Source organism: Chrysemys picta, chromosome 15 (genome assembly GCF_011386835.1).
Source record: "Chrysemys picta bellii isolate R12L10 chromosome 15, ASM1138683v2, whole genome shotgun sequence".
NCBI classification, from domain to species: domain Eukaryota; kingdom Metazoa; phylum Chordata; order Testudines; family Emydidae; genus Chrysemys; species Chrysemys picta.
Window position 1 is genome coordinate 18582707 of NC_088805.1, and position 26302 is coordinate 18609008.

Sequence of the window (26302 nt, forward strand, 5' to 3'; positions counted from 1 at the left end):
GAACTGCCAAATCTCTTGAGGTTCACCTATCTATAATGGAGTTCCTATCTCTTGGTGCCATTTGCACAAGACTAAATGTAGCTTTCATTGGATATCTCAACTTCTCTATCATGTGGACTATCCAGCCCTGATTGGAAGATGGGGTCCATGATCGATCAGGTCTTTTCCAGAGGAAGCTCATTCTAGTAATTAAAGCGTAGGACCGGGAGTGAGGTAATGTGGATTCTGTTCCTAGCTTTGACACTGACTCACTGCGTTAAAGCATTCACTTTTCTCCTGCAGCCCCAGTACTGAATCACTTTCCCCACCATCTGAAATAATGAACAAGCAAAATGTGCTCAGCTGCATTTGCCCCCCTTTTCTCCTGGGTTTTCTTTCTTTTTTTTTTATAGCCAGATAGTGCAGATTTCTGGTGTTTTGCTAGAAATTCTTGGTTACTGTGTCCATGCCAGGTTTCACTGTCTCTGATTATTCTTACTAAAGAGGGTATGATTTCGGGGTGTATAATAGTTGAGTTTACATTTTTCATGAGCTTTTGGAATGACTCAGGAACTCATTTATGGGACCAAAATAACACAAGATGTCATCATATCACTGTATTTTTAGTTCCTGAATAGAATGAACAATACCCTTCAGTTCCACAGCACCTTCCACCTGAGGATCTCAAAGTGCTTTATACATAATTCATGTAATTGACAGTGTAGTCTGTGAGCTAAGGAAATAGTATCCTTGTATTACAAATGGGCACAGATACATGAGGTGCCTTTCTCAAGGTCTGGCATCAGGTCAGTGGCTGAGCCAGGAATACAAGCCAGAGCTGCTGATTCCCAGTACTATGCTTTAACCATCAAGCCATTCTTCCAATCTCCAGAAGAAAAGATCTCCTATATTGGCCTTGTAGATAGGTTCCTATTGCATTAAAAAGGCCAGCAACAAAATATCAACATCAAGACAGTGTTTGCCATTTAATCTTTACACTTGGTTGGATAGCTCAGTGGCTTGAGCATTAGTTTGCTAAACCCAGGGTTGTGAGTTCAATCCTTGTGGGGGCCATTTGGAGATTTAGTTGGGGATTGGTCCTGCTTTGAGCAGGGGGTTGGACTAGATGACCTCCTGAGGTTCCTTCTAACACTGATATTCTATTCTAAATTTACAGCAGTTATATGGTGCTCCCTGTACTATACCATGACTAAAAAGTGTTACTTGCAAATGGCAATTCTAATTATTTTAATGGCAACCACTGTATTGAAGGATTTGGCTTTACTGAGATTTACCCAAGTATGACAATTTTTACCTTTTTGGCTTCCCACACTGTGCAACGATGGTATGACTGCATACCCTCTATAACTAGAGCCCTGCAAATACACAGATATCCGCAGATCATTTTTGCGGATCGGATGCGGATATCAATTTTGTATCCGCTCAGGGCTCTTATCTATAAGGCTAGAATGACCCTTATCATGAAACTCTGTCCCAGGCACACAAAGTTTTAAATGAATCCCACCAGTCTAGAGGGGTTTAACTATTAGGAAAATAGCTAATTCCCAGGCAGATGTTATAATTCCATAACTGCCCGTTATGGGCTTCCTGGCACCTTCCAGATAAGCATTAGGATTGGCCACTGCTGGAAATGGAATGCTGATCTAGATGAACCATTGGTCTCATCTAATATTAGGAACATAGGAAGGGACATGTCTGTGGGATTTAGGAGCTACTAGAGTATGTCTTGCCAGGGCAGAGGAAAGGGAAGCAGGCCAGATCAGGCAGCCAGGCTGAGGGCAGACTGAGGACTCTGGAACAAGAAGAATACGGGGAGATGGAGCTGGTGCCTGTGTATTGCAGACAGGAAGCCTCGAGTTCTCTGGACTTTGGGGTGGGGGCCTTTAGCCTACATGCAGATGGTAGCATAAAGGGGAAGTGTGGGCTTAGGAAATTGTGTTAAGGTTTCTTATGTTCTCGGGGCTGGCGGGGCTGGCAGAGTGAGGGAGCAGCATTTACAAGAAAGAATCACCTCCAGTTGGGGAAAGTGAAGCGTGATGGATATGCAGAACAGCGAGGACTGGAATACTCATTCTTGGGGTTCTAAGTGTTAACGGGTGCCTCTTCCACATTTAGAGCGTTGATCACTGCAATGAATATTTTTCCAGGTGACGGGTAAGTTCCGTGGGGGGGTGAATCCTTTCACTCGAGGATGCTGTGGTAACGTGGAACATGTGCTCTGCAGCCCTCTGGCTCCCAGGTAAGGAAGAATGTTATTCTTAAACTTGGGTCACAAGCAGGGCCGGTGCTACCATTAAGGCGAACTAGGCGGTTGCCTAGGGCGCCAAGATTTGGGAGCGCCAAAAAGCGGTGCCCCCAATTTTTTTTTATAGCGTTCCTCCCCAAGCACACGGTCGCTGCTCCACTTCTCCCACCTCCCAGGCTTGCGGCGCCAATCAGCTGTTTGGCGCCACAAGCCTGGGAGGGGAGGAGAATTAGAGCAGGGGCGGCGTGCTCGGGGAGGAGGCGGAGCAGAGGTGAGCTGGGGTGGGGAGCTGCCTCGGGGGGGGGCGTCTCAGGGCAGAGCTGGGGGGAGCTGCCACGGGGGGGGGGCGCCTCAGGGCAGAGTGGGGGGCGGGGAGCTGCCGCAGGGCTGAGGGGGGGGGCGCAAGGTGGAAGTTTCGCCTAGGGCGCGAAACTTCCTTGCACCGGCCCTGGTCACAAGGTAAACAAAACGTAATGTTCTGAGCCACCCCAGAGTCTGGCCCCATTCATCCCTACTAGTAGTATCTGCTGAGGAGAGGTATGGTATGTCAAGACATTGGTAGAGCTGAGGGGAAGCTTGTACAGTGCCTGCACTTTGCACGGCTCTTAGTCTTGCCATTCTCATTTAACATAATTCACAATCTTCACTCCCAAACCAAGTATTTATGGTTAGCAGGCCATATCATATCGACAGCTTTTTCTATTTACTGAGCCATTTTATAATAAGACTAGTTTAAAAAATAAAAAGGGATTGATAGCCTATTCCTGCTCCCTGCTTTTCTCTAACATGGCTTCATTAAGTTGCTTATCCAGTGAAATTCAATAACTGGACAGATCCGTGTCAGCTGTAATCTTCCTAACGCAACATATTTTCTGCGTGGTACACTGTCCTCCAAAGTACACATTAAAGATTCTAGTCACTGCTGGAAAGAAATGAAGTATCTAAAACCAACCTTTTGCCCCTTAGGTTTATAATTAATTCAAGGCAGCTGTAGCTTTCAATCTCACAGACACCTTTCATCATCATAAAACAGATGATTTCCCACCTGGTGCTATGGTTTGCAATTTTGGATTTTATTTATGATTCCCTACTTTTCAGCAGATATTTGTCCCTGTGCCCTTTGAAACAATGGTCATGAACATTCATGTTGCTATAGAACAGAAAAGATTGAACATAGATGTCCAAGGTGCTGAGCTGTCCAGCAGAAACACACATCCTTTGAATTGTAGAGGGAGTGGGCTGAATGTACTTTTCAAGGTGCTGAGCTGTCCCAACCCACACACACTATTATCTGTAGTATGTGTTTTTTCTACAGCAAGCAAAGCTTAGCAGGCTATTCTTAGTGTTAAAGTGGTAGCACTGGAAGTGGAATCTAAATTTCTTGAACTGACCAAATCATGAGCACTTGAATTAGGTCAAGCGACTTTAGGAGAGCAGGATGTTAAAACCGTTTAGGCACCTAAACTGGACAGTCATTTTTCCTTTGCCATCTCTTTGGTAGGATAGAGTGTAGAGTAGTATCTTCACTTTTAAAATGCCATTGCTGTACTCAGAATTTTAGGAAATATCGTCCTAGTGTTTTATCAAGGCCCATGCAAACTGTCACATATCTTCTCCCTCATAAACTTGTGGAAATCACCAAGCAAACCATCACTGCTGAGGTGTCCTGTCCAGTGTCCAAATTAGAAGAAGCTAGTGCAGATATTTTGATCTCATGTCACTGGGTATCATATGGTGGTGCGGTGTCCTTTAAGTTTATCAAATTGTTTTACCTCCATTTATCGGTCCCCAAGCAGTGAAAAATTCTATCACTTTTCAACCAACTCCCAGGAATGCTCCTTTCACAATAAAATTTGGGGGTTTGGGGGAGAAGAGTGATGTGGAGAGATCCACCAGCTCAAAATCATTCCTGTGTTCCAATTTTATCATCCCTAGAAGGGGTCTAACTTTCCCACATCTCCTAATATAACTAAACTCTTCTGGGTGCTGATAAACCAAGTCCTCTTCCAAAACACAATTGGCATGGCACATTACTACTCACGTCTCCTATAGATCTGGCAAAATCCAGGGGAAATGCTTTTACTGGTTGTGTGGCTGTCTGCTACCCTCTTGCCCCTCCTCACCTGAACAGCATTGGAGACCAGTGTATCAAAAATGCAGGGTTTTTTATTGGTGGCATCTCCTATTCAGCTCCTGATTCACTTTAATCTTTGTACCTGCTGGGCAAGCATCCACTGAGATAAATGTCCTTTACTCATATAGATTTTGCCAGATCTCTTAAATCATACACTGCAGACATGGGGTTTTTCTTGTCTGCATGCCTAGGGTTTTTTTAACAATTATTATTGAATAATCAATCAGGTACATTGTTGAGCCAAAGAAAAAGCAGGCTGTGAGTGTGAAGCCTCCTTTCTTCAGACCAGATCTATCCGAGCGACAGATCACAGTGAAGATAAGTGACAATGGGATCCAAGCCAATCTTAACCGAAGCAAGGTAAAGCAGCCTTCAATACCCTCTGTCTACGAGTACGACTTGAAAACCAGTACTAGGCTGAAAATAACTTTTGTTATTGGGACGCTCTTAGAGGTAATACACCTCTGGAGGAACATGAAGGAAGTCAAGTACTCTTCCCTGCATTTTGAAAGTAAATTAGGAATAATAGTGCCAAGAGCTATTGACTCCTTGAAGCGCCTCCTATAGCACTCTAATGGGAGAGCAAGAGAAGGGTGAGTATTGGGTGTGGAGGGATAGCTTTGTGGTTTGAGCATTAGTCTGCTAAACCCAGGGTTGTGAGTTCAATCCCTTGAGGGGGGGGCTACTTAGGGATCTGGGGCAAAATTAGTATTTGGTCCTGCTAGTGAAGGCAGGGGGCTGGACTCAATGACCTTGCAAGGTCTGTTCTAAGAGAGTGATAGGATATTTCCATTAATTTATTATTTATGTATTGGTTCTTTATGACAGTTAGTTAAGAGTTGGCACAGGTCTTTTCACTTCCTGGCCCTTGTTCTGGGTTTTTGTTTTGTGTGTGTGTTTTTTTTAATTAATCCACCATATTGTGCTGATCGCAGGAGTTCCGGCACCATTAGGTGACCTGGCTTACTTGAGCTAAGCAATGAGCCTCAAACCTTCAGCAAGCACTATGGTCCGGTGCATAGGGCATAGGGCTAGCAGCCAGGAGAGTTGGGGTTTATTCCTAGCTCTGGCAGTGCAACCTTTGCAGATGATTCTACATCTGGTATCTAACTCTCTATTTATATATAAAGGGAATAATGATGCTTTTACCTTAGTAAAGTGCTGCAAGATTTATGGTGCTAAGCCTTATAGACATTAGAAATTATCTCTCAAGCTTTATGTAGAGAACTCCTGGAATGGCCTTCTTGGTAATAAAGGAACACTAGTTGCTGAGGACTTCTCTGCACAGGGAAATGCCGACAATGGTATGCCGTGTGTTAACGAACATGAGGTTAAACATGATCTGTCACTCTGTGTAGATAAGGACTGTTAGATTTAAAATCAGGTCAATTGATTGTGGTTAAACTAGGTTTTAGACATAACAGGCCTATGTACATAGAGTGCTAGATTGTGTTTATCCCCATGCTCGTTAACACACAGTATAGCACTCTGGCATTTCCCAGTGTAGACAAGTCTTTAGAATCTATAATACTTTAGCACATGTTGTTATCTAAACCACTTGAGGGAAATGATTGATTCCATGGTTATTTTCAGTCTAAAGTTAGCCTGGAAGGTCTGGAGGATAAAACCATGGACATTCAGCCACCTCTGCCTCCCAAAGGAGATCCAAGCAAGTACTCTGAACTAAAGGGGCAGCTGGGAACCAGTGAAGGTATAGTAGCCTGATCAATACTTTATTTTTGATGCTATGAAAATATTTTGGTGTCAATGGGCTTTCATCGTTCTTCCAGAAGCTTCATGGAATGTGGATTTCTTTGTGCTTTTGAGGAAGCTCTTAATTCTCTTAATTCTTAATTTGAGAGAGGATTTGATATAAGTATAGAATTCACTGCAGACAGTAAAAGGAAAACACTGCACTTATTTCAGAATATATCACTTTGATACTGGGTAGGCAAGTGTGTGTGTTTGCATTTCAGCTGGGATGAGATCTAGCAAAGGACCTGACAGAGGTCATTTGGAATTCCAGAAAGAGAGTTGTTTGGCTTTACAGTAGAGATAAACCCTTCGACTCAGAAATTGGATCTGGATCTGACCTCTCCCAGAACCCAAAGTGTTCTAGTCCAGGTCTATGGTTAGGCCAAAGGAGGCAGCTTAGAAGTTCAGATCCTGATCCTAACTTTTTCGATCCAAACACTCCTGAATGCGGGGGTATTTAGTTTGGACCCAACTGTATTTTGCAATTGGGGGAAGATGTAAGTTGGCAACTCTGGCTTTAGCTATCAAGGACCTATTATGTCTTATGTTTTTCTTGTTTTATTTAGATTGTAAGCTCTGTGGGCCACAGGGTGTGTCACATATAAGTGTCCAATCCTGCAATGAGTTACAGCCAGGCATGTAGCTACTTCCATGTGGAGTTCCATTGACTTCAGTGGGACTCTGCGCATGAGTACAGGCACACAGAGTTTTAACCCTTTGCAGGACTGGCGCTCAATTTGTAAATTGCCATGTTTATTTACGGGGTTTATATACAATTCTGTAATCGTATTTATTAACGTGCCATTTTAGACATACTGTTCATGTCCACGATCTGTTGATATTTGTTTTTCCAGAGAGTGGTCTTTCACCTAAATTGATCAGTCCCCCCACTCCTGCCATGTATAAGTATCGACCAGCTTTCAGCAACAATCCCAAAGTCCACTACCACGCTGCGGCTGAGCAGGTGAGCATGTCACAATGGTCGAGAAGAACCTGTTCCAAACAAGCAGTAGGCTACTTCAACCTGATGGTGAACTCACCTCCAGGCTTTTGTGAATGTTCCAATACAGAAGTCAATATTTGTACAGGTTGGTGTTTCACACACGGAATGTACAGTACTTTCTGTGTGAAACCACCTTTTTTTTTTCAGTACTATTGTAATTATCATGATGCCCTACTGAAAAATGTGCCCAGTTGCTTTACCAAATTTTGGACCTGATCCTGAGAACTCTCAACTCCCATCAGCTTCAACGGACATGAAAGCCAGTTCCCATTCATGTCAATAGTAGTTTGTGTCTGCTTGTGTCCTTTAGGTCAACAGATGACGTGCTCTGGTGATGCCTGAGCATGTAAGCTCACAAAGCAAAAAAGAGCTTTAAAAGAATTCCTTGTGGGTATATATTGTTGTTAAAATGAATATAAGATTATGTACATTTGAACGGCTTTAACACACTTTTAGCGCTTGGGTTACAGTTTTTAAAAAATGACCCTTTATTTTATCGGTTAACAGAAAAAAAATTAAGGTCATAACAGTTAAATGGACACACTGTCCTGGAAAATCGGCTCAGAAGTTACCGGTTTGTTCTATCAGGTATGGTGGCAAAATCCATGCAAATGTTTATATGTGGATGGATATTTCCCCTTAAACAAATACCCCCATGCTATTTCCTTAAAATTAATTTCAGCAGCAACTCCATCTTCCACCCTACAGTAACATCCAGGGTATACCTGAAATCAAGGAAATGACTGTAGTAGAGGTATGAAATAGAAGTCAGATTCAAGCTTCCAAGAGGTTGTTCTAAATGGCAGTGATGGAGATAGGGGCAAAGGGGGGCTTTGGCAATGTCCTTTTAACTTTGAAAATGAAGGCCGTGCCTGCTCATTCTAGATATCACTGATTCTTCACCAGCTTTAAAAACTTAAGGTTTTAGTCTTACTGCATGATCTGCTTATAAATCATGCATTCCAGATCTGTCCCCAGAATGAGGCAGAAATTGCCTTGTGAAAGGGAGCATTTCAGAACGTGAGTACTGCACCAAGCTGGCTGTATCAAAATCTTATGATCTCATCTTCACTTTATTACTCGACAAATGGCTTGCCAGCGAGTTCCAAATATATTTACAGGCATCAGCTAGTGCTTACCCTGAAATTTTGATGTGTGCAAGCAGGGTAGTACAGTACAGACAGTATTCCAGGTCCAGATGCAGTGCCTGACATAACCTCCAATGGATGAACCTTTTTCTCCATTTGGGATGTGCTGCAATATAGATTCTAATCAGACCAGGGGAGTGGGGGGTTCTGGTAATTGGGTATAGCATCTTTTAACTGCTAGGTTTCTGGTTCAAATCTAGCCTAAGATGACAAAGTCACCTTAGGCTGACTGACCTGTGTCAAATGAGGTTAGTGGTCTTTGTAGTAGACAAGTGGCCACATCACAGAAACTGGTACCAACTGGCAACCTTGTTGGCAGTTTTAGAGGACTGAATAGATATGGTGACCAAGCCACATCTAGGGAGTTGGGCGTAACTGTCCCCTCGCTTCAGGCTTGAAGTACAGTGGCCGACTGGTGTGAAGAAGATTGTGCTGCTACTTCTGAGCTGTACCTGGTCTTCAGCCTGTCAATCTAGCACCATTCATGAGCAATAAAAACAAATAGGGGAAGCGAGAGTGGAACACCCAGTGGAGGGAAATAGGCCAACTACTTGCATCATTGCTTCCCCATTAAGCAGAGTCCATCATCCCCTTTTCCAGAGAAGAATCCAGTCTATTTCCATGGTGGAGGAAGGTAGAGAACTATCATGCACATTCTCTATCTTCCAGCTCAAAGACACAACCTTGAAGTAAAAATGAGTATAAAAGCACCCTTTTCTCAGTTATGCTTTTTTTGTATTTTTTCCTTTTCCTTTTAAAAAAAAAACTGAAAGGAGAAAATACGAGCGGTATTGATTGCCTTTTTGATTAAATAAGCATTCACTAATCATTCTTTTTTTTTTCAGAGTTCCAATAACCAATTCATTGTCAGTTATGGTGAAACCTGTCATAAGGGACCAGACAAAATCAGTTGCTTAGCAGAGAATGGCCTTTAAGTAAAGTTTGAACAAAATTAGAGGCAATCTTGCATATACTTTAAAGTGGATGCTTACAACAGAGGGGCTTTCTTCATGGTTTCGATGTATATAAATAAAACACGGGGTTTACATTTCCTTGTCTGATATAAAACTCTCTCCCCACACAGTGCATGAAATGGGAAAAACTCCTTCACCTCTGCATCAAAGCCACAACTTTTGAAAGTGACCTTTGACTGAGGGTGGCTCAGTTTGTGGCCTCTCAACTTCAACGAGCTTTGGCCTAGATTTCAGAATCATTCAGCACTTGTCACATCGTTCGATGTCAGTAGGAACTGGGGATGCTCAGGACCATTAAAAAGTTAGCCCAAAGTGTGTGTGGCTGGGCTCTCCGAAATGGAGGCTCCAGAAACTGGAAGCTACTCTTGGAAAATTTTATTTCTAATCTGTAGGGACAAAGTTTTCCAAGGTCAATGTTGTCCAGTCAAAATCTGACCTACTTTGACAGGGGTTTGGTCTGAAAGGGGTGCTCACCTCTGTTTGCAAAGGGCTTTGTTGCAACTGTCAGTGTTTGCTCCTCGGCATATTTATTACGATCAGTAATATTTACCATGTAACAAATATGAGTTAACCCTTCTCACCTCTGAGGTAAATTATTATCACTGTGTTGCAGGTGAGGAATCTGATGCACAGAAGTTAAGTGACACTTCCAAACATATAGAATGAATCTGTATCAGATCTGGGCTTAGAATTTGAGATAACCTGATTCCCAGGTCTGTTCTCACTACGCACTTCTCACTCACCAGGAGAAGCAAATCAGTGCAGTGTGCTGTGTTCTGTCATAGGGTGCTTTCCCTTTCTCATACTCATCTCTGTTTTAGATCACCATGCAGGAGGGACACAAGCAAGGAGTTTTGATTGAAGAGAACAACCGGAGTCTTGATTATCAATCAGAGCCCAACCTGGACATCCCGAACTACAGGAAGAGCTCACTTCACAAGACTTATCAGTCCTCCCCACTCCAGATAGACTCCTTCGCCGTCAATTCACGATCCCTGAGCTTGAAGTCTGCCAGCAGGAGAGGGACAGACAAAGTGCCGCTGCACCCAATAAAATCAGAAGGAGCTGCTTCCACCCCCTACAAAAGCATCTTTTCCCCCAACTCCCTATCAAACAGAAATGGAAGTCTGTCTTATGACAGTTTGCTAAACTCCATGTCCCCCTCCGGGAGGAAATGCATAGCCCATTCTGCTGTTGGCTCCGTAGGGTACCATTCGCCATATTTGTCAGCCAAAATGTGCCACCTTCGGGGGAGCGAGCTGCAGCGCCAGGCTCCACAGAGTTTCAGCCCGGTGCTGGGGGGCCCAGCACCGCACCAGCGGGACCCCTCTCCCGTCCGTTACGACAACCTTTCAAAAACCATCATGGCATCCATCCAGGAGAGGAAAGAAATGGAAGAGAGGGAGAAGCTCCTCCTCTCACACCCGGATTCGGTGTTTGGAGACTCGGGTGTGTATGACACCCCTAGCTCTTACAGCCTTCAACAAGTCAGCGCGCTGTCTGAAGACCCTCGCAGCATGGTGATGAGATATGGCTCCAGAGACAATTTGATGACTGCGACCAGTTTTAGCACAAGGAACCCTATACTGCAGTCCTCGGTGTCTTCCCTCTCAAGTGCAATGGCCAGGGCACCAAGGACTTCCACAACTTCCCTTCAAGCCGATTTAGCCAATAACAATGTCCAGTCCCATCAGGCACTACAGGCCAGGGTGAGCAATGGCTCCTACAAGTCACCAGGCCATCAGGTCCCATCATCTCCTACAGGGATGCCTAGGTCACCCTCTTACGGAGGTCCGAAGGCTGTCTCATTTGTTAACACTGTGGAAATAACAGAGGTGCAATCTGTGGGAGTACAAAGGTATGGATTGCTTAAATAGCTTGTAAGTAACAAGGTCGTGGTTGCAGGCGAGTACAATAGCAGTTATTAATTGTCAGGACCCAGCTTACTTGTTTGCTTAAAAAATAGCAGGCATTGTGATGTGCGTGGGTAGCTCTTTAGTTCTGGGTCTCATCACAACATTATCATCACTGAACATTTGTTCATTTGTTGTTACTCAGGCTGTAGGTTGTAATAAGGAGTTTCAGTAGGCTGAAGTGCTTCATTAAAGGCCTTCCTCTTTTTCTTGATAACATGTTCCAGTAATGGTGGAGTATTTACTCTAACATTTTATACAAATGATTGAGCTTGTAAAACACCTTTTGGTGAAAGAAGAGTTTAAATTTTATAATGTGAAATGTCTTGATGATTAAATGAAGTTGTAAAGTTCTTACAGAGTTAGGCATAAACAAGCATTTAATTGAACGAATTAGGTACTTAATTGAATGAATTAGATAATTAATTTAAAGTTATGGGGCTGATTCTGCCACTCATAACTACACTGAGTATTGCCTTCTACTTTAGGACTGCTGGCAGCATAAAGTGTTACTCATTGTGAGTAAGGATTGTAAAATCTGGCTCTTAGTGATTATTCTGGGTGCCCAGTAATGTGGAATTGGCGATTAAAGAGCACTGGTCAATTAGCATCTACCCACACCTTGCTGTATTCTTCCTGGCATAAGGAAAGAAAAATTCTGTGTGAAAACTTATTTATTTTATTATTTATATATGTTACGGTTATACTTTTAGCTATAATCCCATAAATTATTTGGATTGTCCATAAATAGAGAAAGTGTTTCCTCCCCAAAGCCATTCCTCTTTTAATTCAAAAAATATTTTCCTCTTGATTTACTGAACTGTTAATTCTCAGTTCATTCCTCTTTCCACAAATGGATTGTTCATGATTAAGGCTGCGAGTCTGTCACGGAGATCACGGAAGTCACATATTCCGTGACTTTCTGGGACCTCCGTGACTTCTGCAGCGTCTGGTGCGTCTGGCACGGAGGCCGCCCGAGCAGCGCGGGCAGCCCCTGGGCCAGCCACACCAGCTGCTGCTGGAGCAGTGTCGGGCCATGGTGCCTCCCCTCCCCAACAGCAGCAGGGGTCTCGGGCCACCATGCCCTCCTGCCCCCCTCAGCAGCAGTGGGGGTCCTAGGCCGCGCGCTGTCACCCATCCCACCCCAGCAGCAGCAAGGGTCCAGGGTCGTGCTCTGCTGTCTGCCCTCCCCCCCCAGCACCAGCGGGGGTCCTGGGCCATGCACCGCCGCTCTCCCAGAGCACCCATGATGCCCCCAGACCCCCTCCCTCTCGAGCACCCAAGCCTCCCCCACCCAAATCACCCCCAGCGCCCTCAGCCGCCCCAATCCCAGAGCACCCAAGATTTAGTCAGGGGTATATAGTACAAGTCATGGGCAGGTCACTGGCCCGTGAATTTTTGTTTACTGCCCATGACCTGTCCATGATTTTTACTAAAAATACCCGTGACTAAAACGTAGCCTTATTCATGAAGGTGGGTGCAGTGATTGATTGGGCCAGTGAGGTCCAAGCAGTGATATTAAACTCCTATAGCTGTGCGACTCTTCATTCAAGTCAGATAATTTGCCCAAACCGTTTTGTAAAATCTGGTTTGCATGTGTAGCAATTTAAAATTAGATTGTTTTATATTGCTTGTATGAGATATTGGATACAGATGTTGGTCTTGTTACTCTTCTAACCTTTAGTGGAGATACTGGTCTGTTTCTATGTAAAAGTATGTTTTCATTCGAAAACAGACTAGGTGAAATTGGCCTTCCTTCACTTTCTTAGTAGAGATGATTTAACAAATAATGGAATAAATTAATCTAGATTGTTCTGAATTGGGGCATATCACTGAACAGATTATTGATTGAATTTCCTCACATGTATTTATTTGAACATATTTGAGCTTTTTGGAGAAGTCTTTTAAAAATATGGCTTGACTATAAACAGCTGATAACCTCTTTTGATTGTTGTGATTAGTCAGATAACTCTCATGATACTGTTTCTGTTTCCTGATTGGTTGACTATGCGAGCACTTGCATGTGAGAATTGATAATTTGGCTTCCTTGAATACTTGCAGTTATCACTTTGAAATCTGCTTTCTGCAAACATCCTTGCCAGTAAATCTATTGTACAAATGCTCCCCCAAAAGGAAAGAATAAGAGGCAAGGAGCGTGGCAAAGAGTGAGTTTCTTTAAAAATACCAAGTAAATGCTGTTTTAATAACTAAATAAATCCCCTCTTTTTTGCCCATCACAGCTGTTACCTCATGATGAGTTTCAGCAGAAAGACCCAGAAATGAACAGCCCCGTAGCCCGAATTAATTTCATCATGGAGGTGGTCCCTGTAAAACAGAATTGAGGCTAGCTGGCAGGCGGCATCTGGGAAGCTTGAAGCACCACTTCCCATGCTATAATGGTTCTACAGAAGAATGGAGGGTTTCAGTTTGGGGCTTGATATGAATAAGAGCATGGATAACTGGTATCTGAGCAGTTTCCTGAAATGCTAGCATCAGTCACGTGTGGTTCTCTCTCTTCCTTGGGGAAAATATGCACCTCAAGTTTGAAGGTCTGAAAAGACTTCACAATACACAGCCCATACTGTAATCACTTCAGCTGAGTGCATGATGGAAGGATCTAATTCTGTGCATCAGGGAAGTACATCTTTTTTCCATACCTGATGCTTTGTGCACTCTGTCATGCCCTCTGGTTAGTTTCCAGATTACACAATCCAGCACTAATTTAAAGTAAGCCATTGAAACAGGGCAGAAACATTACTGCCTTTGCCCTAAAATCCAGTGTTAGAAAGTTTCTCCAATGCCTATTAGTGGATTGTAGTTGTTAAAATGATTTTCTCAGTGGTAGAATAGTGAACATTCAGCAAGAAGACACTTCTGTCCTTTTCTCTTCTTTTCATATATATTAAACTAATGGGTTTATTTTAGTAAGAGGAACTGTCTGTTTTCCCGTACAAGTCTGCCCTCAGTTTGAGCCCCAAAGATGCCAGTTGCTGCTATGGTAATTAGTATAAGGGGTGGGGAGGGAAGATGCTGATACAACAGCTGTTTGCATCACATTGGTCTCTGTCTCTTGTTGATCACACAGCTGTCACCTTAGGGGCAAGTGTCTGTAAATTCACTCCAGGTCAGATCTCTGCAGTTTTCAGAAATGCTAAGTGCAGTACAAGTGGCCTGACTAATTTTTCCCTCAAATAGGTTGAGCACCCATAACTTCCATTTGAGGTTAAAGGGAGTTACAGGTACTCAGCACATCTGAAAATGGGTCATTTCCATTTAGGTGCCTAGATGGTGCCCAAAGTCAAGCATAAAAATCAATACATTTGAAACTTTTAGCCTACAAGAGTCAAGCTGCAGCAGGAGTTCTGTGCTGGTAACTCTGCATACATCTAGTGCTCTACCTCCCATGACAGCAGCACTGCAGATGCTAATGCCCCTCCTCCACTTTCTCCGAATTCCTGTCTCTCATGTTTCATGAAGGAGATCCTCAGACCCCTTATGCTACATGATAAGAAGAAACTGGACTATTGAGATCAAATTCAGTGCTGATTTAGGCCCTGTGTAATCCCTTGGATTTCAGTAAGATTGCGCATGGTGTAAATCAATGCAGAATTTTGTTTTTAAGTAGTTTGCACTAAAGTTGGGAATACAGCTTTTGGGGAGCAAGAGATTCAGATGCTGACAAGCAACTTTAAGGAAAATACATACCAGGAACATCCCTGATTTTCCCTTAGGAAGCAGCTGCTTTATGTACCACAGAGAACCCACATATTGGGAGGAGGTTCTCTGGCCAGTATAGGACTGGAGTAACTGTTCTATGCTGGTCCCCTCCTCCATTTTTATTATTGCAGTAGCACTTAGAGGCCCAGGGCCCCATTGTGATAGGCACTGTTCAAACAACATAAGAAACTTGTCTGGAATGTACTGCACTCCTGCTATTATTCTCTGCCAGTGAAATGGCCCACAAAGGGTCAGTCAATACAAGTCAGTCCATTTTAGAGCAACCGTAGGGCATTAATTGCATCATAAGGTCAGGGCCAGAATCAGGGCAGTGCAAAGATGGCTTAAAGCTATGCCTGGAAAAGAAGGAATGAAGAATCCAGCCTATTCTGCCTTACTTGGCTTTCCTCTAACATACTGCTGGTTCAGCAGGAGATACTGATAGAAAGTGCCCAGTGATACTGAGTGGAGGAAGAGGGAGCAACTGGGAATTACTGAGCTAAAATCTGTGGGACTTAGATCAGAGAAATAAGTTCTCAGGAAATACATGATCTTGTGCAGAATCTGCATGTGAGCACTTCATGTTCCCTCTATTTTCCTTTAACCATTTCATTTCCTCTGGGGCTGTGCTCCACTGAGCAGGTGAAGACTTTTGTGTTTACTTTTTACAGAAGATCAGGGACACTGGCCTTTAAATCACCACACAAAAACTGGTTTCTGGAGCTAATTTTCTTGATCAAGACAAACAAATCCCAAGTGACATGCTATAAAGAATTACAGGCTAAAGTCTGGCTTCAGTCACCTAATATCCCTTGGCTTAGCTGTATTAATTATAGCCTTTGTTTACAGAAAATCCAAGATCAACATCTGTACATAGATCTTGTCTACACTGGAGAAATTTGGCTGCTCATCCTATTTCTCCAACAAACCCTGTCCTACCAGTTTGCATTCCTGGCGATGGGTGTAGATTTCGGAGGGCAGTGCCCCGCCTCCCCCAACTGCAAGCACAGAATTTGCTCCTCTACACGTGGGCCCATTGGCGTGACTGGAGCTGCCCCACTCCCGCAAATATAGAAATATAGAGACTACACTTATGCTCCTGGCCCTGCCCCAAAAGCAGCGCTCCGCCCACGGAACTTCATCCTCAAGTACTACACTGATCTGACTGCGCCAGGGATGGGAGTGTGCATGACCATTGCAACAAAAACTCCAACTCTTAGGTCTGTAACTCTCCCCACAACTACTGGCACTCCAATACTATAGTGATCTAGGCCATAGCAGAACAGACAACACTCTTGCTGCAGCCCTCTCACATCTGTGTTTCTGCAGGAGCTTCTGATAAGCTTTTTGACAAGCAAGAATCAGGCGCAAATGTTCGACCTGGCTTCCATTTTTAAAAAAGTAACAAGAAATAGCTTTGGTACCCAGGGACTTATAGGAAATCTCCCATAATTTCCTGGGCTCCCAGAAACCTTTTAAAATCTGTGAGGAGCCAGTGCTTCAGGGAGCTATTCTGGGAACTGTGGGGTACCTGGAGGGTAATGAGACTGCAATGGAGCATTGCAACACTAATGTGGATGCAGGACAGAACTTCAGTCAAACCCGCATGGACACGCTGGTACTTACACTTGTGATGTCCTGCCAGTTCAGTTACCTATAGTTTGGTTCTCTAGTGCAAGCACAGCCTAAGTGTGTAGCAGAACTTTGGTTGGCATGAGATACTGGAGCCGCTTCTTTAGCTCCAGGGCAGAACATTCATACCAGGTGCCAGATGAGTCCCTGCTTCTCCATCCTGGGAAACTTTGGGCCAGTTGAGAGAGACATATTATTTTGGAGCGTATTGTGGCAGTGTGAAGTAAAGGCTCATCAGTTGGGTGCAATAAATCCTACCTTATGCTGCCATCTAAATGCTTTGCTTCCATGCAGAGTGGGCCATGTTCTAAACCAATTAAAATTGTCTTGGCTTGCAGATTGTCCCCCAGTGTGAATAGCACATTCCTTTTAAAAAATGTTCTTGACACAAGGTAGCTTTTGCTACAATAAGTACATGTAGTGAGCACATATGAGATACTATTATGTAGTAACCTAGCCTTAAGAATGGGTCAGATGAAACTGATGCTCCATCCACACTGATAGCATATAGTAAAAGAAGAAACCATGTTTAAAGATTCATGATTATAAAATTGCTTCAAAGCAGGGGACATTTTTGTAGTGTAGCTGGGATCTAAAAGACTTCAAGCTGGAATACCAAGGGGGTGATCCAAAGATTACTGAAGTCAATGGAAGAAGTCCAGTTCGTATCAATGGACTTTGTATCTGGCTCTAAGTGAAAATACTGATGAAAGCAAGAAAAATTCCTCCATCTCTGTTTTGGGAAGGACAGTAAGTGTACACACCATCACATTATACAGCCTTAGCCACAGGTCATCAGCAGAATTTGAACCTGGGACCTTCAACACCAATTATAGATATCTCTCCCACTTAAGTTAAAGTAGTAACTCAGTGAGCTGCTAATTGGCTGTTATCCTCTACATAGACTAGCCATTAGACGGGGACAGGAAAAAATACTTTGTAAGCATGTTCAATGTCATTGACTTTTTACAAACAGCACTCCCCATTGAAATTACCTGTGCGTTCTCTTTAAAATTCAATGACACAATCTGGCCTTATACAAGAATCAACCATTTCCTTGCCTATAAAGCAGTCTCATCTGCTTCCTTATCCCTGAAAGGTAGTGTTGAGAAATTGATAGATTGATGGGACTGACATTAGGAGCAGCCAAGTAAAAGAATCTGCCCTAGAGCACAAACTAACCTTGTTTGTTTCAGCATATTCCATTCATGCTCCATTTATGCCTTACCTGAGGGCTACTGGATTGTGATGGACAAAGGATTTACACCCTACTTTGACATATGTTAACCTTTTCAAAATGGTAATTTATTTCATAAAGATCCTTAATCATATCTGTCATAATTGTTCTGTAAGGGCCAGATTCTACACTGCAGCCTTAAAGCCATCTTACCCATTGCAGGAGGGATCAGCCCGATGGAAGGGTGATTTTCTGTTGAGTGACATAGGAACTCTAGTACTGCTGCTGGCATAGCAGGAAAAAGGGGGCCTGGCTCTTACACCCTAGGCTATGGTTATCCTTGGTTGTGTTTCAGCTCCCTTGAGGCCTTTGCAGAGCATCCCTTAGGCTGCTCTAACATGATAGATGGAGTCCAGGAAATGCAAAGGTGAGCATTGGCTAACACGGCACCAGGATCAGGGGAATGGAAACGTGAGCTTTAAGCTACCCTTCCTGACTTGCACTCTGTGTTTCCTCTGTAGTTGAGGATCTGGCCCTAGAGGCTTATGCTTTACTTTTATTATGACATTTAGTGATTAGTAACAGCATTCTGTTCTTTCACTAGAAGTGTTTTGCTACTGCCTTTCCTTAGGTGATTTTTCTGAGTGCTTGTTTTTCTTCTGAACATAAGTAAAATGAAGTTTGAGCAAAGGCCAGCAATGCAGAAGAGACCTTTCAAAAAAGCAAATTCTTACACAATAAAATCCAATCCAGCAAAGCATTTAAGCATGTGAATAATCCCAATGGTCCTAATCCAAAGGCAAAATTAAGCTGCAGTCTCTACTTTCAGTGTGCCCCGATTGACTTCAGTGGGGATACTCACATGCTTAACCGTTTTGCTGTATCAGGACATAAAGTAACAAGGGCAATTGTTTGTCTGGCTAGTTGGCTGCCATTACTTTGATCACTAACCCTGGATCGCTTTATATTTATTTTGTTGCAGGGAGGACATGCAGTTGAAGACACCTCACAGTAAAATAAATGGACAGCCAAAAGGAATTTCCAGGGCAGATTGTCGACTGGGTTCAACGTCAAGTTCCCAGGGGGCCCCGGTCAGTCCTGCTAGACACTCAAATGTTAAGAAGGTGTCTGGCGTTGGTGGAACAACCTATGAAATTTCAGTGTAAAATAAAATAAAAATTAAAATAAAGAGCCATCCATTAAGCCAGCCATGAAGCTAGGTGCACTGTGAAGACTCAAACAACATCAACCACAAAAGGAGCAGCAGCTGCCAGTGTCCTTTTTGGGTTTTTTCTGTTTGTTTGTTTTCATCTTTCTCTTTTGGCCAAAAAAGAGCTGCAGCCTTATTCTTGTGGGAATAAAATTGTACAGTCCATCAGAAACTGTCTCAAACTGACTGCAGAAACTGGCTACCACCTAGCACCACAACCACAGAGATTATTTCTTTCATGAAAGAGAGTGAAAAAGCCATTGTGTATTTGTCTGTCAAACAAAACTGTCGTGTAGAAGTTGTGCTGTGATGAAGAATTAATCTGGGGTCATGTTTTTCCTCACGACAAGTTTTCTGGCCAGCAAAATCTCGGGACAAGCCACTGGCCTGACTCTATTTTCTTATAGACATGGAGACCAGACTCCCTGTTTGCAGTCTGTGTGTATGAGAACTACCATTTGTCCCCAAAGCATTGATGGTGTTATTCCTCCTGCTTTAAAGGAACCAGGCAGGGTGCAGTGACCCTCAAACATCACGTAGTGTTTTAAAGTCTCTCTTTCTCTCTCCCCACCCCCACCGCTGGCTCTAGGGAGAGGAGAGAAAGAATAGGAGCAGCTTCTCACTGTCCATGATTCGCCTCCCTGTGTGTGAAATTCTGTGTGTGTGCGTTTGTGTCTTATGGAATTGGACTGCCACATAAGTAAGGATTTATCATTCCTCCCTGTTACTCCCCCTCCCTCTGTTTTTAAAGGCTTCTTACTCTGAAAAACAAGCCTCTAAGACATAAAAAAAATTCAGATGGGAAAATATATCTCTCCTCCTTTTTGTTTATGGGATGTATGCAGTAACATGGTTTATTGTCTTGCAGTGGTGCAGTGTGTATAATCTTAGAGGAAAGTTATCATGATCTGTTGAATTTGCAGTGTGTGTGACTGAACCAAGCACATACCTAGAGGATATAAATTTGCTGCCTGCCTAATGACCACCAGCCCTTAATATTGCTGGGCAGAAAGTTTTTTCCAGTCAATAACTTTTTAAATATCAATTATGTCCATTTAGTTCTCTGGGCTTTCCTCCTTCTCCTGCCCCCACAGAGCTATGTTTACCTTGTTGGGTTTTGAGGCAACATTATTTTAAGAACCAAAAAAGAGCCAGGCAGATAGCATATGGAATCTCTGCCTTCTGTCTGGTTCTTCAGAGGCAAATAGGTTTTGCTGGACATCTAAAATCATCTCCCCTTCAGGATGTTGGCTTCAAAGGGATTAATGTTTTATCTGCATGCCATGCTGAAAATGGAGAGATCTCCAGATATTTGATAGTCAGAATTTATGTGACAATACATAAAGATGGTTTGTTTTAATGAACACTAAGATTTATTGTCCATTGAGGAAAATATTGACCTCAGCTTTGCCTTATTTAACATTTGCCTCATGATTCAGTAAATCTTGACAGCCACCTCAATATCTGCTTATTATGTCCCTTGTATATCACATCTCTTTTTGAGAGGTCGGATAGAAATGCACGGTGGTGTTAATCAAGCTTCTGAGTAATGTTCTTGGCTTGAACCAGATCATCTGAAGAGAGAAATTTGGAAAGTAACATAGCAGAAATAGACCTAAAGTAATAGTGGACAGCAAACTAGATATAAGCTTGCAGTGCCATATGACAGCAAAAAGGCCCAGTGACATTTTGAACTGCATACACAGAGGCATCACAGAGCAGAGAAGTAATAGTCCCTCTATATGGCTTTGGTATAATTTTATCTAAAGTATTATCATTAGTTACAGGCACTTTATTGCAAGAACTATACTGACAAATTGGATCAAGTTCAGAGGGGAACAACAGATATAAACAGAGAGCTGGAGAGGCTGATTTAAAAAAAGATTAAGAGCTAAAATGTGTAATTAATTGACTGAGCAATGATTAAGGGAAGGGGGTATGATAAGCTTACAGATATGTAATTTAAAGGATGTAGTCCCAAAGGTGATACAAGGGGTTATCACTGGTAGCAAATGGCTTATATTTAAAAGGAAAAACATTAAACTCAATAGCAGGGGAAGGGGTTGTGGAATAATCTTCTAGTAGGAAGCCTGATCACTTAGAACATTTAAAACTAAATTGGACAAAGTATTAGAAAACCTTCTACAGGAATCAATCGTGTACTGGCAAGGGGCTGGTCTAGATGGCCTTATAGTTCTCTTCCATCTTTAATTTCTACTCATCTGCAATTCCAGCACAAATTTAACTCCTTGAGGGGTGAAATTCATCTTTGTGGAGAGAGTAGCCCAAGGCCTATGCATCACTTAAGTATCACTGTCACACTTAAGCCACCAAAATAGGGGTTAAGTGGAACGTAGACCTTGTGTTGGCAGTCTGCACAGAGGCAGATTATATCACCCTGAATGATTATAAAACCAAACCATCCAAGTGAGGCTTTTATATTGCACCAATGTAGCTTTTAAAATATGCATCCCATGGCACTACACTTTGAACATACTTTGTGATGTTAGAAAAGAAAAATCTACATATCGTAAGGGCAAATAGGCCTTTGAAATTACTACATAAATTCCTGAGCAAGAATGGCTCAATAAGACTAAACACAGTACTATATGTGTAAACCTTTCAAACACTTATAGCCAGGGTTATTTAGCTATAACTCATGTGGAGAGAGGAAGAAAAATAATTGCATTGAGGATACAAATAATTAAATTAAGGTGCAAGTTCCATATACTTTTTCTGAAGGTGGTTTAACTAGAGTTGAGACTCATCTGGCGCGTTAACAGGCTTATGATGGTACTAAAATTCTTTTTTGAAGTTTGCATATAGAGTAGTGTGAATGACCTGGAGATGGAAGTACATTTTTCAACTCTTCCTGGAAGTAGTAATCTAAGAAGTAATTTGAGATTGCACACAGCAAGTTCAGCCCCATTCCCATCTAAAACCCCAGTCATGCAATTGGAGCCGAATGAGCACAAGCATCTGCTTGCATAGTTCCTATTGGAGGACTGGGATCTACTCATTAGCAAAACTGCTGTTGACTTTGGGAGCAAGATCTGGCCCGTGGTTTTTTTCCAAGCTTTCCAAAATTACAGTTCTTCAAGCAATTTACAAATTATCAGTGATGTGCTACTTTTACTCACATAGTCCTTCAGTTTTTAGAGACAGTAAGGCTCAGAACTTCAGATGGTGTGATTTGGTGTAGCTCTCTTTATATTGGATAGAGCTATGCCAAATTACATTAAGTGAGGATCTGATGCCCTGGATCATAACAGAAGATCCACTGCAGGTTAATATGTTTTTAACGTAGACTCTTGTTTGGTCTTTCTTAATTTGTGCTTCAAAAGTCTTAAATCTTTTTAATATGTTTTTATTTTTAGCAGTAGATTGTATATTATGTCTATTTCTTATTTAAGAAACATCAAGTTTTCATTGCAAATCCCATTTTATTAGCATCATTTCACTGTTCATTCATTCCAGTTTAACACCCAAGTTTCATTTTAGTACAGTGTATCTTGAGAGAGCTGAATCTCTGTAGCTTTAATTAACTGTGTAATAAATAGAGTAACATGATATTAAATGAACCTTACTCCATGAATGGGTGAAAGAGGAGATGTTTTTACTTGAAGACTTACAATTTTTCTTTTTTTTACTTCTTTGTGTTTTGACTTAATAGGAAAACCTGCATAGCAATGAATTTGAAATGGTGGGCCAAATTCTGCTCTGACTTACAACTATCATTTGGCTCTGTATGTTGAAAACTGGATGCAGAAGTAACTGAGTGAGCAAAAATTTTGTGTTGTCTGAAGGGGAAAAAAACCTTAGGGGAAAAAAACCTGTATTTTTATGCAGCTGGGTAATAGAGTTTCAGAGAATTGCAGGCCTGTGAGTAAGTATATTAAAGAAATCTCTGCCTTGAATTATTGTGGGAGGCTATCACAGGACGCACACAGCCAACACGTTTGTATTTACTTTTTAAATTAAATAAAACCCAAATTCAATCATTTCTTTTGGTTAACCTCAGCTGTAAGAGCTACCCAGACCTATGCTTTAATGTCCAAATCTGATATGTGGCAAATGAGCTGTTTGTGTTGCTGTTTTGAAAATGGAAACCAAGTATTATCTGACCTTTGCCTAAGATAATTGCATCATGAATACTATAAGGGAGCCTCTTCAGATGATGGCTGCACTCCTATAAAGCTTAAATGATGTGGAAATTGCAATGCGGTTTTCTTTGTACTATACCTCTGGTCCAGCCTAGAGATATATATTTGAAGAGGGAAGGGTGGGGAGGGTCAATGTTGCTGTCACATAGACAGTTTGGGAAGGTTATGTTGACATGTTTTTATGGTCTATATTTCACCTGTTCTGCCACCTTGAATTGTTGGAATGTATCTGTGCAGGCTTTGTGGAGCTCTGTCTGTAAAACATTTTTGTGGCTCTGGTAATATGTGTGTGTGTGTGTGTGTGTGTGTGTGTATAATATGTGTGTGTGTATGTGTGTATATATATAAATATATATATATATATACACACATACACACATAAATGTATATACATAAATATATATATACACACACTTTGGTATTTTAAGGTGTTAAGTTTTCCTGGTGTTTCTGCATTAGACTGTATAGCTTCAGGATTGTCCAGAAGGTTCATATGTTCTTTCTACCCCTTTTCTGAGGCCTTGTTAATGTTCCATTGATTACATCACAGTCCATGGGCCAAATCCTAAGTGGCATGGAGCATCTTCAGCTCCCCCTGACTATATTGAGAGTTACAGATACTCAGCACCGCCCATGGGCTGGCCTCCATGCATGTGTAAAACGTAGAAGTGTGTGAAATGTGGTAGTCTTGCATGGAACACAGGTCAATCTGGATGCAAAAACCTCCGGTGGTAAAACACAAAAGGAACTAATTGAATCTTAAATACCTTCTTCTAGATGAGTGTGGAAAACAAGATGAGGTGACTCCTTATGGTAATCTCTGAAGGCACTAGTATTGCCAAATGATCAAGTGTGGTATCCAGGATAGAAGGATGTGTACATCTGACAGATAGCCAAATTCCAGTCTGTCTAACCACCTCTATCAACCCGTTTGTTTCTAGTCTGTGACAACATGCCAGTTAGGTCTGTGCTACTAGTTTATAGTTGATACAGTTGCCAAACCCTCTTAAGAGCAGCTGCTGTGGGATCTTAGAAACCATAATGTGCAGTATGCAGACTGGTGACACTGAGAGAGGATTCATTCATGAAGAGTGTTCATTGTAAATGCTTGTCATGCTTGTGTGCTAGAGTCTCTTTGAATGATAAAGATTAGGCTATATATATATATATAAGGATCGGATCCTCAGCTGGTGTAAATCAGCATCGCTCCATTGATTTCAGTTGAGTCAAACGGCTGAGGAATTGGCCCACTATATTTTATATAAAATCATACTGGCTTATTCAGATGTTTTCTATAAGACACAGCTAAATTTACTAAGTTAGCATTAATTTCTCTGATTTCTTTTTTCAGTTCTGTGGGTCAAGTTTCGGCTCACTTTTAAAACTAGATACGAGAACATAATATTTGAAACAAGGAGAGACACAGATGGGAACTACTTGTGCGGGTGAAAATAGCTTTTAGGGGAAGAACAATTACATACTAAGTGGATTTGAATTACTGTCAAAATAATTTTTGTTCGTCTTATCACAATAACTGGAGTTTTTAAAGAAGACATTTCACAGCTGGTAAACCTGTATCATCGAAACATTTCAAAAATGTCTCGGTTAGACGTTTCAAACTATATGGTGAAATATGATCTACTTCCATAGTTAAAAAGAATTCTAAAGAACCGATGGTACATTTGACTGTGCCTTATAAAGATATATGATATGTGTATGTATGTGTATATATATATAATATATACATAAGTGTGTACATATATTCAAAGAAAACTGGTTACAGATCTGCTCACCTGGTATATTTTAAATGTGCAACTGATGTTTGTTTACAGAAACAAAATTAGGGGCTGTGTCAGCTGCAATATATATATACCAAAAATATTTGTTGAAATACAAGCTGAAAATACAATAGAAGGTTAGATCAGAGATAGCATCTCTGCCAAAGGGGTCTCTTGAAGGCTCTGAAAAAGTAAAATCAAGTAGGTGGCAGAGCAATTTTAGACTCTTTTGAAGAACATTTAAAAAGAGGGGTGGTTATGAAAGCTTGGGGAAAACCAGTGTTATTATCTTAGACCTTGTCCTTTAGCCTAGTTCCATATATTTATTTTCACTGGTATACCCTCCTATTGCCCCATATCTTATGTATTCGCCTTCTTTCAAAGCCATTGTAGAAAGCAGGATACAGGACCTGATGATCTTGCTGTGATAAATCCTTTGTTCCAGTTCATTTCTCTGCATGTCTCCATATCCCCAAGTGTGTGCAATATGGCTGTCTTGTTAGTATATGATGTCTATTAGCATCCTTCCTGGACCTGGATCTACAAAGAGGGGAAACATGCCTGGTGCTCAAAGGAATAAAGCAGGGTGAGTGTGGAAGGGTGGGTTGCATTTCCTAAAAGAGGATAAGAGGATAGAAAAATGGAAGGAATTCCTCAAACAAAGCAGCCTTGGAAAAGCTGGCTCATGTACAGCAGCAAGACACCTTGTTTCTCATTGATCTTGGCAGCATTTCATTAGTCCTTTCATGTGAGCAAACTGACCTCAGACAATTTCTTCCTCAGTAGACACACAGCCGCACCCATGTACTCAGCTATGGCTTAAGCATATTTTTGGACATTAAATCTTGTTTCAGAGTGAGATAAGTGAGGCTTGGGTATAAATCATTCATCCTTTCTGGTGATTGTGAGGAGGAACTTACATTATCCATGTTATCTTTCCCTTACACTTTCTTTCCCTCATACTATCTCATACCATGTAGCTATCCTGTTACATTTTGTTCACATTCATTCCTTTTTGTGGATCCTTCAGACACTTGTACCATAGAACGGGGGTTCTCTATTGCTCTTCTTTAACAGTAACCATTTGTGGGAATTAAAGAGGATTAACACTAGCTGTCCTCCATGTATTAGATCTAGTGTGTAGATCCACTCCGGGAATATCTGGCCTCAGCAGCAATAGCAGACGTGGAAACATTGGCTGTCTGGTCAACATGAAAATGATCAGCATCTGCAGATATTCCAGCTCTCCATTCCTCATTAATCAAAGTTGCTCAGGACTTCTTGTGCACAACCCTTTAAGTGGAGAAACCCAGTTTGTGGTCCAGTGCTATGGCAGAAGAGTATGTTATGAATTATGGGCCGGATTTTGCTTCCAATGGGCCTTCCAATAGTCAAACAGAATCTGAAGGCTCCTCATGGGAGCAGAGAAGAACAGCCAACACAAAAGTTCAAA

General features: G+C 42.0%; 1 protein-coding gene across 3 annotated transcripts in view; it reads left to right on the forward strand.

Annotated features, from left to right (window-relative positions):
• Positions 1-26302, forward strand: part of ZDHHC8 (zinc finger DHHC-type palmitoyltransferase 8) — a 234785-nt gene that overhangs the window by 162144 nt on the left and 46339 nt on the right. For 2 of the 3 annotated variants that reach the window (XM_008171708.4, XM_024108332.3), the window contains exons 6-10: positions 2148-2239; positions 4607-4739; positions 5973-6090; positions 6989-7098; positions 10081-11117. In XM_008171708.4, the coding sequence (XP_008169930.2) occupies positions 2148-2239; positions 4607-4739; positions 5973-6090; positions 6989-7098; positions 10081-11117 (1490 nt within the window). Of the gene's footprint in view, positions 1-2147; positions 2240-4606; positions 4740-5972; positions 6091-6988; positions 7099-10080; positions 11118-18680; positions 22500-26302 lie in introns of those variants that run through there. The other variant, XM_005295008.4, reaches the window with a different exon arrangement.